The sequence below is a fragment of the Cyprinodon tularosa genome, unplaced genomic scaffold (genome assembly GCF_016077235.1).
Source record: "Cyprinodon tularosa strain WSP-4 unplaced genomic scaffold, ASM1607723v1 ctg270, whole genome shotgun sequence".
Lineage (NCBI taxonomy): Eukaryota > Metazoa > Chordata > Actinopteri > Cyprinodontiformes > Cyprinodontidae > Cyprinodon > Cyprinodon tularosa.
Window position 1 is genome coordinate 1265924 of NW_024038975.1, and position 16691 is coordinate 1282614.

Consider the following 16691-nt stretch of genomic DNA (forward strand, 5'->3'; position numbering starts at 1 on the left):
TTTTCTCTTTCCGCTCAAAGGTTGTCTCCAGCCAACCTCCCTTGACTGCATTTTGTCAGGAACACCCTTCTATTCAGACTTCCTACAACAGCTTCCAGGTAAGTTAAAATGTTTCAGTTTCAAATCATTTCTGACGATCTAATTAGATGTTTTATACTCGTACATGCAATCACATAAATAAAAATCATGTTTGTCTTGTAAAATATACTACATTTGTGTTTCAACAGAAATATCTCCACTTGCAGGGTTCAGAACGATGAAGAAGCTCTTGGTGGATGTGGACTGTGGTGTGGACGATGCTCAGGCCATCATGCTGGCGCTGGCCACTCCCAAAGTGGAGCTCCTGGGGATCACCTGTGTGCATGGAAACACGGCTGTAGAGAACGTGTGCAAGAATGTTCTGCGTGTTCTGCAGGCCTGCAATAAGCTGGATGTGGGTCACATGCAGTATACTTTTATTAAAACCCCATAGAGCACCAAGTAGTTTTTATGCATAGTCTGGCATGTAATATCTTAGCATTTTGTGTTTGCGTGTTTTAATTTCTTCATTATATTCAGTGTTCTTATCATTTTGGATCAGATCCCAGTCTTTAAAGGTGCTGATAGGTCTATCCTGGGGAACATGCTGAATGCAGGAGAGTTCCATGGAAAGGATGGCCTGGGTGACGCTCCGGACCCCAATGCTCCAGGACTGGACCAGCTTCAGAAGGAGAACGCTGTGTCAGCCATTATCCGGATTGTTAATGAAAACCCAGGAGAGGTGAGAGGTGCAGAGCATTTGGCTCCAGTCAGATCTACATATGATTGTTTCCTCTTCATCTGTAGTCATAGTCAATGAGTTCGTAAGTTAGTATAAGTCACAGGGTTTGTTAGAAATTTTGTGAAATAAGAGCGCTGTGCAAACATAGAGAAGATGGCTTGTAAAAAAAAGACCCAAAGCTATTTGGTGCACTTCCTGTTTAATACATCCAATGGAAGCTCCAGAAAACATTTATAGGGTCAGCCTATACTGATCACAATAAACCAACAAGAAAATGAAGGAAGCAAAACATATATAATTTCAGAATAAATTACTGAAAACAGACCAGATTTTCAAGTGCTAATAAAGATATGCACATAGTTGTAAATCTGTGATGTTCACACTGGACAGGTCACCAGTCTGTCACAGGAAAACAGAGAGACACACAATCATGCAATCAGACTCACACCAAGAGATTCCAGTTAACCGAACAAATTATGTTAATGGACTGTGGGAGGAAGCTGGTGTACCCAGAGAGAACCAATACATGCACGGAGGAGAACATGAAAACTCCATGCAGAAAGACACTGGGCCGAGAATCGAACCTGGAACCTTCTTGCTGCAAAGAAAGAAACTACCAACTGATCCATCGTGCAGCCCTGGGTCGAGCAGATTCATAGAAGACTCTGCATAGACAAACCCCTCCCTATATAATCCAGAAACGAATTCATAAAAAATCCCTTTAAATGTAGTATATTTTTGTAAAAAAAAAAAAAAATTGCTGTGTTTTTGATTATTATACTGACTTTCAAAATGTCAAAGCTCTACATGATGGTATCCCTGCTGCCACCTTCTGGTTTAGAGGAGAACTGCTTGTTCCTGTGGTGAGTTGCATCCATTCAGGAACAGCAAATCTCCTAATAGAGGTGTCCCTAGCGGTGCCCAGTGATTGGCTAGGGTTGTCCATGCCCCCCCCTTTAGATCCATCCCTGAATACATCAGCAAAGGTGTCCTTCATGAGAATAAGAAATACGCTATCCCTTTGTGGTTGCACATGTATGTCCTTACATATTAAAATTATAAAGCTGCTGTTGGTCCTGTAGTTATATTTTAAAGTTGTGGATTGATTTGGGAACAACTTTAGTATCATCATTAGCGTGAGCTTGAGTAGGAGCCCAGACCTGAGCTACAGGGCAGCTGTTTTGAACATCCACTTCTTGTACAGGTCTTTCAGTGCCGTGAATTTAAGATTTCTTTAGTGACATCTTTAAAATCCTTTTACAGAGACAGCTACAAAAATCATGCTAAACTTCTCAGCTTAGAGAAGACGTACGACATTCTCATCATGTCTGTCTATTCACATCTGAACTGAGAATAAATTGGTGTTCATTCATTCAGCAACAAAAAAAAGCATTTTTTTTATTACAGTAAACATATTTTTGAAAGGTCTTTACAATCATTTTCATGGTTTACATTTCAGAAATGTTACAGTATTGTAATAATTGTTTGAATACTTCAATAACATCACTTTTATTCTCCCAGGTGTGTCTGGTTGCCACGGCACCCCTAACCAACTTGGCTCTGGCTGTGAGGATGGATCCATCTCTGCCGCGTAAACTCAAAGGGCTCTACATAATGGGAGGGAACACGGAGTGTGAGTGAAACACCGACAGCTTGTAGATTTGTTCATTTCCACTTCACTCATCCATTACTGTGCACCGACAGCATGGCTACCGGTACAGACTGGGTTAAAATCACCACCCAAGTTGAAAAACTTGTTGGAAAGGAAACCTCAGTTGCAACACAAAGCATACATCTTTAAAGGTATAGTGGAAGATTTTCGCAAATTTTGGATAACCGCCCTCTCACCTTAAAAAAAAGAAAAGAAAAATGCACATGCACAACCCTGTACTCGCTCCTGAGAGGGAATGCCTTGTTCATGCAAGAGCATGAACGAGCCCATTTCTCCTGTTTAAAAGTTGCTGCTTGCATCGCTCATGCAAACTTTCTTTCCAAAAGAAGATTTGCAATTTTTCCACTTTGTCAGACTCACCATCAGTAAGTGAAACGGGGACTAGCATGTAGGACAGCCTTATGGAAACATTTAGGAGGACCACTTATTTTGATGATCCACCCGGAAAAAGAATATCCTACACCAGGGGTTTTCAAAGTGGGTGCCACGGCACCTAGGGGTACCGCAAGGTCACTACAGGGGTGCCGCAGGATTTTTTATATTGAATGTACATTTTTACATTTTATTTACATTTTATGTAAGCAAATATATTCTAAGACGAGGGGTTTCATTTTATGTTTTCTTTACTACTTTGAAAAAATGACAGAAAAGTAATTATCAAATAATCATTATCAGTTTAGGGGTACCACGGCTGGGTGGAAAAATGTGTAGGGGTACCTTGAGTCAAAAAAGTTTGGGAACCACTGTCCTACACTATACCTTTAATATCAACATTTTTGTAACATTTTTTCATTGTAAATGAAATTAGACCAGTTATCCACTTACTGTTACTTAAAATCAGACTAATGCATCCAAATCATATTTTTATATTTTAAACTTGCCTAAATACACAGCTCTTAAAGAAGTGACCAAAAATTCTGTTTTTATTGCTGAGAATAATTAATACGGCACATTGGAAGCCTAAGAAAGTATAGATATTTTTTTATTATCTCTTCTCTTGGTAAAGACTGACTTTTTGTGGTTCCCCTGTAACGAAGCCCGAGGAAACATCACGGTGTGCGGCGAGTTCAACTTCACTTCTGATCCAGAAGCTGCATACATCGTGCTGAATGATTACCAGTGTCCAACCTACTTGGCCTGCTGGGAGTTTACCTGCTACAACAAGCTGCCCTGGGTAATTTCTCATCTACTATCATGCGTGGATGACGTGTAGACACCATGCTGTGCATTAGTTCAGGGTTTCCATCATTTATCAACAGTAAAATATTGCAGCTTGTGATGCGCTTATTCATTTCCTCAGGAGTTCTGTGACGCCTGGTTGGCGCAGAACACCCATAAAGCTCGCTTCATGGCAAAGATTTTCCGCCACAGCATCGAGGCGTCAAAGACCGACCGCTTCGAGAGAGAGTTTATTGCCGGGTCGGGCCTCATTTCCTGTGACTCATATGCTATGGCCGCCGCTGTGGATGACTCATTCATCATAGAGAGCGACCAGTTTCCAGTCAGCGTGGAGCTGATGGGGCATAACACCAGAGGGATGATGATCGTGGACACTCTGGGACTGCTGAACAAAACGCATAAAGCTTTTATCATAAAAAAGGTGGATATGGAGAAGTTTAAGAGGATGATGATGGCGGCTCTGAAATGAGTTTCACCTCTTTGCCGTATGTCTTTAACTGATAATGCTCTAAAGCTGCACATGTACCTTCATGATGGAATGACTCCAGTATAAACAGACTGAAACCTTTGACTTTGGTCATTGTTTATTGAAGTTGATGCTTTTCATTCATCACACACTCAAAGATAAAATGTTCTCACATATTGGATGCTCCAACCAATAGGAGCTCTGGTCTTATCCTGCTCCCCCATATTTTAAAGATTAATGGTGTAATCCTCTGTGGGTTCTTCACATCCTGTAGCTTGCTGCTGCACTTCCTCACCTGTGCTTCAGGTGAGGTACTGATAAAACTAAAGATGCAGGTTCACACACGCTGAAGAACTATTGATTGTGATCAATATAAATATTTACAGCTTTTCCATCAGCCATGTCAGACGTTAACGTTGGTATCAGTATCCTTTCCTCCCTCTGAATCGTGACCTTGTGTCAAGCTGTGGATAGAAAACATTTTATTAAAGTTGTTTAGTTGATATATACAGTGAGGAAAATAAGTATTTGAACACCCTGCTATGTTGCTAATTCTCCCACTTAGAAATTATGGAGGGGTCTGAAATTATCATCGTAGATAAATGTCCACTGGGAGAGACATGATCTAAAAAAAAAAACTAAAAAATCCAGAAATCACAATGTATGATTTTTTTTTCTAACTGTTTATTTGCATGATAAAGTTGCAAATAAGTATTTGAACACATGAGAGAATCAATGTTAATATTTGGTACAGTAGCCTTTGTTTGCAACTACAGAGGTGAAATGTTTCCTGTAGTTTTTTTATCCAGTTTGCACACACTGCTGGAGGGATTTTGGCCCACTCCTCCAGACAGGTCTTCTCTAGATCAGGCAGGTTTCTGGGATGCCGCTGAGAAAAACAGAGTTGAGCTTCCTCCAAAGATTCTCTATTGGGTTTAGGTCTGGAGACTGGCTAGGCCACACCAGCACCTTGCTATGCTTCTTCCAGAGCCACTCCTTGGTTATCCTGGCTGTGCTTCAGGTCATTGTCATGTTGGAAGACCCAGCCTTGACCCATCTTCAATGCTCTAACTGAGGGAAGGAGGTTGTTCCCCAAAATCTCACAATACACAGCCCTGGTCATCCTCTCCTCAATACAGTGCAGTGCAGTCGCCCTGTCTCATGTGCAGAAAAACACTCCAAAGCATGATGCTACCACCCCCATTTCTCACAGTAGGGATGGTGTTCTTGGGATGGTACTCATCATTCTTCTTCCTCCAAACACGGTCACTGGAATTATGACAAAAAAAAGTTCTATTTTGGTCTCATCTGACCACATGACTTTGCTGTCATGACTCCTCAGGATCATCCAAATAGTCATTGGTAAACTTAAGGCGGGTCTAGACATGTGCTGGTTTAAGCAGGGGAACCCTCCATGCCATGCATGATTTCAAACCATAACGTCTTAGTGTATTACCAACAGTAACCTTGGAAACGGTGGTCCCAGCTCTTTCAGGTCATTGACGAACTCCTCTCATGTAGTTCTGGCCTGATTTCTCACCTTTCTTAAGATCATTGAGACCTCACAAGGTGAGATCTTGCATGGAGCCCCAGTCAGAGTGAGACTGACAGTCATATTTAGCTTCTTCCATTTTCTAATGTTGCTCCAACAGTGGACCTTTTATCACCAAGCTGCTTGGCAATTTCCCCGTAGCTCTTTGGTCTTGGCCATGTTAATATTTGGATTCTTACTGATTTTAATGGGTGGACAGGTGTCGTTATGCAGCTAACGACCTAAAACAGGTGCATCTAATATAGGATAATAAATGGAGTGCAGGTGAACATTTTGGAGGGAGACTAAAAGCTCTTTATAGATAGACAGGTGTGAAAATAATTGTTTGCAGCTGTATCATACAAATAACTATTTTTAAAAAAATCATATATTGTGATTTCTGGAATTTTTTTTTTGGTTATGTCTCTCACAGTGGACATGCACCTACAATGAAAATTTCAGACCGCTTCATGATTTCTAAGTGGGAGAACTTGCAAAATAACAGGGTGTTCAAATATTTATTTTCCTCACTGCACATGCAGCATTCCTACCACCCTCAAACCTCAGGTTAAATGTCCTTTATAAACATCTGTTCTCTATGAAAAAAGTGTTTACAGACGTACCATGGACCTCTTGCACTCAAAGAATGATGTCTGCAGGGCTTTGCAATGGCCTTCCTTCAGACACTCGCTGGGCATCTTTCCCTCCTAGTAGATATAAACACACATAAATATGCCGTCTTTAATGTGACAATAGAAACTGCATTTTAAGCTTATTTCCTTGGTCCAAAACTTACCAAGAAAATTCCTTATCATCATAGCTAATTGGTCTTTTACATAAACATTAGACTGTTATTCCTTTCAGCTTACAGGTGGGGTGGTTGGAAATGGAGAATACATCGGCTGCAACTAAAAGTGGATTATCTGTGTTTGGTTTTTAAATCAGAATTTAAGCTTTTTTATTGCAAAGCTGAGTTTTCAGACATACAAGGAATTTGTTTTAGTGATGTATAAATAAAGCCAAGGTGTTTATAAAGAGCAAGGTGGCAGCACTGGCAGTTCAGGGCAGAGGCCAGCAGGAGCCAGTGCCCCAATAAAACTGGTCCTAGTGCCTCTAGTGAAAATGTAGTAAAACTAAATATTGTTATATGAGCCGTGGCTACACAAAAAGATGAGAAGCTTCCTCTTTTTTTTTTTCGGTGCACTTTGGGTTTTCAGGTTGCCAAAGATGTATCGCAAAAATTCTAAGCATTGCATCTACTGAGGGACAATTTTGAATTCTTAGAAAATATGTTGTCCCACCTTGAGCAAAAAACTCATACATTATGTTATTTGTTACTTGATTCCTGTTTAAGTATAACGCTTAAATATACTCAAACATATGATTCCTGTTGCTCCAATTGTGTAAAATAACTCATTTTAAGTTTAGCTTATTTTATTCTGTTATAATGTTTTGACTGTCAAGTAACTTATTGTATTAGCTGACAAACTTTAACATAAACATCAGATAATACGTTTCAGGTTTTCTATGGGTCCTCTTTACTTTTATACAGTTCAAAGAACAATTAGTCTATAATCTGTTGAATAGATATTGAATTGAATCGTCATGGGATTGATTCAGGGCCGGACTGGGGCAAACCTTTTGCCGGGGCATTTTGAGCAAAGCGCCGTCCCACCCACCCAATGACCTTGATTAAGAAATAAAAAAACAAATAAAAAAATATACTGATATATATATTTTAGATGTACAAGATATATATTTAATCTTTGATGACGATTAAAGCCGTTTCGTTTTTTTGTCTGATTGGTGATGTAATTCCACCCTAGGGCCCATAAATATTTGCCCATTGACTCTTGTTAAAAGCTGTACAAGCGCAGTAGCTGCTCTGCAAAAAAAACGCATAGGATAGCACTTCAAATCACTTTACAGTTCACTAGATCATCCAGTCAGATTGATTCAAATTTTTCTATCTAAGGAAAACCAGTTGATTGCCTCGACTCATTGACTTGAATGCAATCCCTCACACTAAACATACTTGTAGAGACAGTGGAGAGGAAAAACTCCACTATCGCTACACCCCATTCCTGCTCAGGGCGCAGGAATGGGGTGCCCCAAGGTGGCAGAAACTGTAGTCACAGTTTAGTGTGGGTGATTGACAGGTCGAGTCATAGGAGTGAAATCCCTTAAAGCAAACTTCCATTAGAAGCTGGTGGTGAAATCGTTTGGACCTGATCAGACGAACATCAAAATTAATCAGCAGTCCAAACACAGATGGGATCGTTCACTCTGTCTTTTTCCAGGCCATGGTTAAGCTACAAGGCTTGGCTAACTGCATGCAGCGAGGCTAATGCTTTATTCTGCTTTCCCTGCCTCCTTTTTCAAACATCAGGGTCTGACCCAGCATGGATAAAGACAGGAAGGACTGATTTAAAGTAAAAGAAGAATGAACAATCTGGGATTCACATGGAAAATAATATAATATACTGAACTTTTTTTAGATGTTTGTCAATTTGCATTGTTGTTCTTAAATTAAAATAGTTTTTATACATTAGAGAATATATAGCTGACTAATAGCTTCTCTATTATTAAACAGGTACATTATTTTTTTAGGTTTGTGACACCATATTGGACAAAGCCTCAGAAGGGCAAAATGTATGTACAGAAAGTAAAACTTTTAAATTATATTATCTTTTTGTATTCATTAAGTTTTTTTTTATTTTATTTTTTATGTTTTTTGTTGTTGTTGACATTGGACAGTTTTTTTTGGTATAGGTCTATTTTAAATTTTTAGCCCCTCCTGGAGAAAACTCCACCAGCTGCCACTGATTGGCACAGAGAGGAAAAGAAGAAAATCCTAATTATTAATTATCAAATGTTTAGCTGAATTTAAATGTGAGGATTTACAGTGGTCTATCAATCTGCATCGGGTTGAAACCTTTTCCTCATTTGCTTTCAATCTGAAAAGGGCTTGTTTTTTTGTTTCAGATGTGAATTCAGCAAACAAATCCAACAGTTTTGGTTCTAGTTTATCTTGTAGAAGTCGCACCTTAGCATAGCGTTAGCATTTTATCGGGTTAGAAAAGCGGAGGAGCTAGATGAGATACAGCTAAGGGCTTTTACAATATAAATTAGTTTTGTTTACCATCTCTCTCAGTGTCCCTTCCCTCCACCTACCTTTACCACACAGTCATGCTGAAGGAGACAAGCCTTGAAGTCCTCTCTAATGCCCGCGCAGGCTCTGCTGTCCTCCTCTTTATCCTCGTAATATTTAGGCATTGTTCAGAGATCACTTTTAACAACAAAACAAGCGAATGTCAAACTGAGGGCTGCAGTAATTCACGCGTAAAAAACAGTGATATGTAACTGTTATGAAGCTCTGTCAGTCGCCATGATTGCGAAAGGCATTGTGGGAAAGCGGAAGTCGAAGTGCAGGCTGGGATTGCTTGTAGTTTTTTCCCCATTAACATGTGACTCAATTAATTGAACAATTGGATTTTGGGCCACATAGCTTTAAAATCGAGTTTTTAAAATAAGAAACCTGAAAATGAAGATGGGATGAAAGAAAAAAACAAAAACAAAACACAAAAAGTACAATTAGTTCCACCCAGTTCAGATGTTTATTCAAAATCGATGTTCATGGAAAATTGATGCCAAAAAGATCACCAGAATCAAGCAAACATGGACACGATGAAGGCACATGAACTGAAGTTGTTGAGTGAATGTCCTTTGTATTTTTTTTTTTTTACAGACATGTCCTGCTTCCTTAAAAAGAGCAGGGAAAATCCCAGACAGCATGGCAATGGGTCCCTTACATGCATTCATTTTCCGTTTGTTTATGAAAGCAGATGCAACATTAAAAGCAGAAGGAAAAGGTATTTTTTAAGCATTTCGGGCTATGAAGTTTTGCTCAGATTTTCAAATTCAAAGAACTAGAGACTGACCAGAGCACATACTTCAATTGGGGAAAGGAAAGGGAACCTGTTTGACCTGAACAAAATGTTAGTAAATTACAATTAAAATCATAACTGCGATAAAGCATTTTAAGCCAGAATTAGAGTAATTAGAAAACAATCCCACCTAAAGGCACTTCACTAACCCCTTGACAGTGAAAACTACAATCACTATTACAAAAGATCAGTCAAGTTTCACTTACAAATAGTTTTAAATTAGATAGTTGGCCACATACATGAAAATGTAAAAAAAAAAAAAAAAAAAAAAACACTACCTCCAATAGGAAAAAAGTGATAGAATATATATCTCTAAATATATTTACAGCGGTGAAATTTATTGATCAGTAGTCATGTCCTGTCCACAAAAAGAACTTACCCTAACAAAATAAATGAAAAAAATGAAATGAGGTAAAAAAAAATCATCAAAGCAGTGCAAATATTGCTGTGCCAGATCATAAGCTGATGAAATTAGTTTTCACTTCTTTTCAGCAGTAATATAATATTTAATATTGTTTTAATCTAGCATTGTTTTATCTAAATTAACATTATCCAAACATTGATGATTTTCCAGGCAAGAAACAGCGAAGAAAAAGATTGTTGAGAATGGGGGGTAATTTCAAGATAATGGTGTTTATAAGGCACATTTTTCCTACTTAGACTGGTATCTACTACCTCAGGGTTCCTACAGCTGTTACAGTAAGTATTCCAGATGTTTTCAGACCCATTTCCTAACCATTATCAGACCATTTCTACTAGGTACTACCAATCGGGTCAAATTGCTCTCACTCTGGTGTTTACCATTAATGAGCTCCCATAAAAACGCTAAACCTCTCTTCATTATTGAAGTTATATCCAGCTAATACAAAACAAAGCTGTATGGTAATGTAACTAGCTGCAAAAACGTGATAATTTGCTAAACTGTTAAGTTATCCACCAAAATATGACATTCATATGTGAGACCAGGAGCCATTATCCTTGAGAATAAGGTAGATTTATAAAACTATTTTTACATTAATAGAAATTAAATAATACAAATATCTTACAAAAGCAATATTTTCATCTAATTCTGTCTGTATTTCTTCCAACTACCTGAACATACAGAAAATATGACATTGTATTAACAAAGGCAGCTTCTGACTCTTTTAAATATCAAGATATTTCAACTAAATAACAGCTTATTTTATGAAATGAAGATAACGAGATGTCAAGCATGTTTAGTTGTTTCATTATCTCATAAAATCTATGGCTTTAGGTCTCATATCAAGATACTCTTTACTTTGACTTAACCATCTCTTTAGTTTGCGTTTGATTAGATAACGGATTCAAAGTTTTGTTATAGTAAAATTTAAGGAGCTCATTATAATTTTGTTAAAAGGTGTTTTCAGCTTTTCCCCTCAAATATTTTGAGCTACTTTTATTGGTATAACCATTTATTATTAAAATATTTGAAGATATCAATCCTTTTTTAAAAGTATTTACAGCCACATTGTCTCATCATATGGAACTAGGATCTCCAGCTTAATTTGTCTTGATACATTCCCAGTACAGCAGGCACAATAACTTTATGAACCTCCTAATATAAGAGAAAATGATCACTTCCATGCCATTTTTTTCCTCATTGTCTCATCCTCTCCCACTACATTCATAAAATAAAGATTAACACCAATTATGATGTGATAACCACATAATTACCTCCTTATTTCTTAGAAAGTCTGATTTTCTTTTTTCTTTAAATTGGAACCCAGAAGATTCTTGGAAAATGTTTTAACATAGGTTTCATATTAAAACGTGTAGGAACCCTGCAACAACTAAAACAGAATCTAGTACAATCCTCCTACTGTTTAAGTTTCAATACCATGAAAATGAATTTGTTGACACAAGACTTTGCAAGGAGCTGTATGCCATGAAAATTAAAAATTACAGAAACTATTTAGATTAAAAAGAAAAGTCCATAAAAACACAGACTCATAACTACCATAAACATCTTTTAGAATAAAATATATTTTAACTCTTGTACAAATTAAAGATTTATTTTCAATAAATTAAGTCAACTTCATAGATCGTCAGTCATAGTTGTAATAATAATATATCAGTATAACAATATATTTCTTTGAGGAAATTTTGCCTCGCTAAAGTCCCTGTTAGCTAACCCTAAAATGACCTTGAGGAGAGAGAGATTTGATGACATACAGCTGATTTTTTTTTGTGGATCAATAGGCTGCCTTAGGTTGGAATATATGGAAAAATACTCCCACCAGCCTAACAACAGGATATCTGTTTGACTGGAGTGAAGAGAAGATATCAGTTTGGGCTGGTGTGCATCTAGAGTCCCGTGTTAGACCTCCGCCGCTGCTTTTGGAGCCAGCCCACCGTTAGGAGACGTCAACATTCTTGATCATCGCTGGGGTTTGCTGAGGCACGAGAGACAGTGCAATGCCCCTGCTCGCCCACATGTGGCAGCATTGAGTAAGTGAGAGGGATTTGGCATCATCTCTACCACTGGCCAGGTGGATTGGTTCCCCCCACCTGTAAAGATTCAGCCGCGTGCATTCTTCCAGCAATTATCTGATTGGATTCAAAGCCGCTCTGCGACACTGTTCCTCTGAGAAGCCAGGCTGCGAGCGGATGTCTTCACACCCTCCTTGTTGACTGCAGACAGTAGTATTCACATTCTCAAAAATAAAATCACAAGAGTGTGGGAGTCATGAAGAAAGTCAGGGAGAGACTGATAAATAAGAAGCAAAAACAAAGCAAATCAGGTAGAACGAGGACAGAGAGCTGGCATTTCTTAGACAAGTCTAAGCTCTAATGACTTCTCTGCTGGTTGCTAGGTACTAGAGACCCCGCATTAGCAGTCTGGGAGACTTTGGCCCTCCAGGGGCTATGATTCATGTACCTCCTCCTGAGCACTCAGCCAGATACCCTCTTTATATGTACCTGCAATGACAGAGCAGACCAATTTTCATTTAGTTATTTCCCCTCAGTGGGTGGAAACGATGAGGGTTTTCCTTGTCTGGACAAAGCATGTACCTCACTAAGGATGGCCCACACAGCAGAGTTTTTCTGAACTGAGAGTCGAAGGGCAACAACTGGGTTGAAGGCTGGATCTACAACCCCCTCTGCCACACCTTTCTCAAACTGACCTGAATGTTTAAACACAAACAACATGGAGGGGGAAAAAACGGGAAATATATAGAAAAATTAGACCACGTGTGTCCTGCTCCAACAGCTCACACACTGATGAATCTTATCCTGAGAATCATTTTTTTCTCCATTATCTAATATTTGTTTGCCTGCCAGGTGTACTAATCACTGTGCCACTGCTCTGAAGAATTCACCATTTCCAAAAAGTCTTACCGATCCTGTAGAAGCGATCTTCAGTTCGCTTGTACTTCTCTTTGGTCTGCAGTCCACTTTCCTAACAATAAAACACATAAAATAAAATTAAGAGACACAAATTCAACTCATTAACAGGTTAAACGGCACCTGCTGCCCTGATAAGAGACATATTGTTTACTGAAAAATATCTTTAAAATAGCCTTTCTATTGGAAATTTAACGACTAAAACAATGTTGATGAGCAGACTGACACCTCAGTAGTTCAGTACCTATAAGCATATATAAGCCTGTAGCCTATTTCCCTTTTTTACTTCAGGAGCAGGAGGCGTTTCCCTACCGAGGAAGGAAGTATTTCCACTGTGGTGTTCTCAATCTTGTCTCCTGGGTGCTCCTGGTTACCGCTGCGAAACAGGAACCTGCCAATTGAATCACGCATGAATTCTAACATTTATATTCATGGATGAGCATTACTGAACCTTATCCTGCATGTTCACTTCAATACTGAGACAGTTCATCAAATAGTTTGTAGACATTACCCTTTCAATGCCCATGCTGTTCCTTTAGAACCTCTGCTGAAGTTAACTGACACAAAGTGGAAGTCAGAATGATGCGTTTTTCTCTAAAATCTGGTGTTATGGAGTGTCTGTACACCGCAAAAACTGGAAATCTAAATAAGTCATTTTTACTTAAAATAAGTACATTTTATCTTTGTGAGGAGGTGAGACAGTTTGCCATTGGAACAAGAAAATTTACATTTAAAATAAGAAACAGAAATTTTAAGTGCATGTTATCTAAGTATGTTATTTGTAAGAGTAAAATACTCATTCCATTGGCCCTCAAATTGTGGGTAAATACACTTAGTTTAAAACATTTTTACTTATTTCTAGATCGTTTTTGCAGTGTACAAACTTTGCCTTATATGCAAAACTTCTAAACTTACAGACTGGGGAAACTATTACTAGTGCACAAATATGACCCTGGTGAGAAGAAAGCCAAAACAAGAAACATTTTCTGTTTGTCACATGTCATGTAGAAGACACTCCTGGTTTGTTTAAACTAAAATTAAAGCTCTTGGCAGATATGCAAAACACCACATGTAGCAGAAAGGTAACCCTGCAAAATGTTTAGAGACATTGAACTTGGCGGTGGCTGCATCATGCTGAGGGACAATCCAGGAATAAAACGCGAATAGAGATTACTTTAATCTTTAATGCCCTAAACTTACATCTGTGTTCAAGATTAATTGGAGAAAAACTGCAGCCAAGTGGTAAATCTAAAAGCTTAATAGAGATAAAATAGATTTCCCATTACATTTGAAGCTATTTTTAGGGTTTTAATTGTTACATCTAATGTAAGACAGTGGTGGCAGTGAGAAGGAAATGTGCAACCACTAAAAGATCAGGGGTCCGTTTCACAAAGCCGGTTTACTGAAGACACAAAGTTTTCTAAACCTGAAAAAAGGGAAAATGACTTTTCCATTTCACAAAGAGAGTTTATTCAACTTCTGTCTCAGTTACCATAGAAACATTCTCCCCAGAGCTAATCTGGTCAGTTGCAGGTACTTACTATATAATTTTGTTATTCTTTCATTCTGCTACAAAAATGTAATTTAGAAAATATATTATTACAGTTCAGTGTAGGAGTGTGATTTTGATCAGGAAGAATCTTATTTTAGAGTTGTACAAATGGAACAACAGAGAGAAGAATGTTATTAATAAATGTAAAAATGGCTTGCCATAGACCACTTCATATAAACCTATAGATTAAATTGAGCAACAATCTTTTCATTCGCCATCTTCCTCTCCTTTGCAGTTAAAATGCTGTTTCTTTGTCTTTTAGACACATTCCATTTTTTCATGTCTCCAATAAAATCTCTAGTTCCAGTTGGGTAAAATAGGAACTTCCTGTTGCATGTTGTCATGGTGACTCATAGTATCGGGGCTCCACTGATAATGGCATTTCATACTTCCCGACATTAGGCTAGATCAATTTAGCAGTGATTGGAATCTGAGTTTGTTAAACCTGCTTCGTGAAACGGACCCCAGGTTGTATTACTGTGCTTCCAATATTACTTTACAATAAAATAAGCTTAAAATAGGGTTATTTGCTTTTCACAAACCTAAACAAAGGTTTGCTTTACTCTAAGGCTGGTTTTAACCTGTTTATAAATTCACCATCTTCCCTTCTATCTGCTCCACCACTGCAGAGAAGCAGCCTGAGAATGCTGAATTTAGAGCACTCTCATTAGCTCAAGCTGACCTCAGGAGACATACACACACATACACTCTCTAAAGCTAGGCCTCAGTTACTGAAGGACAGAAAGTAAAACACCTGGAATAGATTTCTGCATGAGCCTGTTTGTGAAAATCTCACCCCATATCAACTTTTTTTTTTTTGCCAATAAACTGTATACACTGATACAGTATTTTCTAGTGCTGCCTACATTTCGCAGGCACAATATACTGCACATTTGTTGTAATCCTATACAGCATCCTCCCTGGAATCACTCTCCATATTTTTATCGCTGTCAAACCATCTGCCAATCACAGCAAGTGAGGCGGGTTGTTGTTTTAGGCTGATCTATAGCATATGTTTTGTGTTTAATCTTTGCTCATTACCTTTCTATGCTAACCGGTCGGTCAAATTTAAATAAAATGTAGTCTCCAGAAGTAGGGGTGATGGCCCAGAAGAAATCTTCTCCAAGGTACGTCTTCTCCAGAGTGTGGCCCTGATAAACCTGCACAATACAAGACAAATATATTTATGTGTGATATGAATACAGATTATAAAAATGTCATTAAACTACAAAAAAAGGTTTGATTTAATCAACAAGAGCACAAAATGTATACAAGAACTGTGGAGTGTTACCTTCATTGAAGTGGAGACCTCTGCAGGGGGGTTAACATGCATTTTATGGAGTAGCGGCTTCAGGAAGTCTTTATCCTACAGATGCAGACAGGAGGAAAACCATTGTCTCTATGCAGGAAACAGATTCATCTGGTTCTGAAAGCCAACAACGTTCAAAACATGAGAACTCACCGTCAGTTTCTGAATCTTTCCAGCAAGAGAAGAATGGAGTCCGACGTGTTGAAATAGAGAGGGTCTAAACCGCACGCGAAGGCTGGATTTCTGTCGCTCACAGTGTTTCTGGAGGTAAAAAAAATTGCATGACAAATTAATACGATTACTTCTACTAATAAGGAATCAGTATTGACAGGACATACCGCATCTTTCTCAGGGTTACAGACTTTGACCCAGAGTATGTGGTCCAGCAGCCAGTCGATTGGCTTCTCTTTGTAGAACATAAAGATGAACTCAACAATGAGGTTCAGATCTGGAGCCTGGAACATTTTTCCTGTAGAAAAGAGAGAACAACCTCAGAGATGTTTACTTTTCCCCAAAAGAAACTCTATAAAAACTAGTTACTTTAAACAACACATATTAAAGCATATGAAAAAATACAAAAAAATAAATAAAATAACACAAAATATAAATATGTAATTAAATAAACACACTTATTCTTGTATTTCTCAGTTTTTTATATATTTTTCTGCATTTTCTCATTTTCTGTGTTTATACATGTATTTGTTTATTTCTACTTCTATTGATTTATATTTTCATAATTCTTTACATACATTTATTTCTACATTAATTTATTTCTGCTTTTACTTATTTCTTCCAGACATGGCTGCCGAAACAAATTGGGGGGTGTTTGATCATTCCATCTTTTTAGGTGTGGGGCAAAGTTTCCCAGCAAACTTTTTTTTTGTCTCAGGCTTAAAAATACTCTGTTAC

At 38.1% G+C, this 16691-nt stretch overlaps 3 protein-coding genes across 4 annotated transcripts in view; 1 reads left to right on the forward strand and 2 right to left on the reverse strand.

Moving 5' to 3' along the window:
* The first annotated feature begins 20 nt into the window (after window positions 1-20).
* Window positions 21-4182, forward strand: LOC119786392 (inosine-uridine preferring nucleoside hydrolase-like). Of its 2 annotated transcripts, none has more exons than XM_038289699.1 (6): window positions 21-98; window positions 228-433; window positions 581-760; window positions 2282-2393; window positions 3470-3606; window positions 3733-4182. In XM_038289699.1, the coding sequence occupies exons 2-6, from the start codon at window positions 257-259 to the stop codon at window positions 4078-4080; spliced, it is 954 nt and encodes a 317-aa protein (XP_038145627.1). In that variant the 5' UTR covers window positions 21-98; window positions 228-256; the 3' UTR covers window positions 4081-4182. The 2 variants fall into 2 exon arrangements, with proteins under 2 accessions (XP_038145627.1, XP_038145626.1); XM_038289698.1 differs by having other exon boundaries at window positions 246-433.
* Window positions 4178-9028, reverse strand: LOC119786394 (cytochrome c oxidase assembly factor 5). Its single transcript, XM_038289701.1, has 3 exons — window positions 8783-9028; window positions 6232-6315; window positions 4178-4541 (listed from the first exon to the last, which is right to left on the reverse strand). Exons 1-3 carry the CDS (start codon window positions 8882-8884, stop codon window positions 4500-4502), a joined length of 228 nt encoding a protein of 75 aa, XP_038145629.1. The 5' UTR covers window positions 8885-9028; the 3' UTR covers window positions 4178-4499.
* Window positions 9029-9197: 169 nt separating this feature from the next.
* mgat4a (alpha-1,3-mannosyl-glycoprotein 4-beta-N-acetylglucosaminyltransferase A) overlaps window positions 9198-16691 on the reverse strand; it is a 53477-nt gene continuing 45983 nt past the window's right edge. The window contains exons 9-16 of the mRNA XM_038289697.1: window positions 16121-16251; window positions 15936-16043; window positions 15765-15839; window positions 15515-15633; window positions 13234-13312; window positions 12916-12976; window positions 12589-12701; window positions 9198-12495 (exon numbers count right to left, since the gene is read on the reverse strand). Of these exons, the coding sequence (XP_038145625.1) occupies window positions 12469-12495; window positions 12589-12701; window positions 12916-12976; window positions 13234-13312; window positions 15515-15633; window positions 15765-15839; window positions 15936-16043; window positions 16121-16251 (713 nt within the window). The 3' untranslated portion in view covers window positions 9198-12468. The remainder of the gene's footprint in view (window positions 12496-12588; window positions 12702-12915; window positions 12977-13233; window positions 13313-15514; window positions 15634-15764; window positions 15840-15935; window positions 16044-16120; window positions 16252-16691) is intronic.

Coding starts and splice junctions, on each gene's coding strand:
- LOC119786392 (XM_038289699.1), top strand. CDS start 257: ATGAAGAAGCTCTTGGTGGATGTGGACTGTGGTGTGGACGATGCTCAG. Junction 2,394..3,469: donor AATGGGAGGGAACACGGAGT/GTGAGTGAAACA, acceptor CCTGTAACGAAG/CCCGAGGAAACATCACGGTG. Junction 3,607..3,732: donor GCTACAACAAGCTGCCCTGG/GTAATTTCTCAT, acceptor TCATTTCCTCAG/GAGTTCTGTGACGCCTGGTT.
- LOC119786394 (XM_038289701.1), bottom strand. CDS start 8,884: ATGCCTAAATATTACGAGGATAAAGAGGAGGACAGCAGAGCCTGCGCG. Junction 6,316..8,782: donor AGCATGACTGTGTGGTAAAG/GTAGGTGGAGGG, acceptor TATATCTACTAG/GAGGGAAAGATGCCCAGCGA. Junction 4,542..6,231: donor TTGAGTGCAAGAGGTCCATG/GTACGTCTGTAA, acceptor TTCTATCCACAG/CTTGACACAAGGTCACGATT.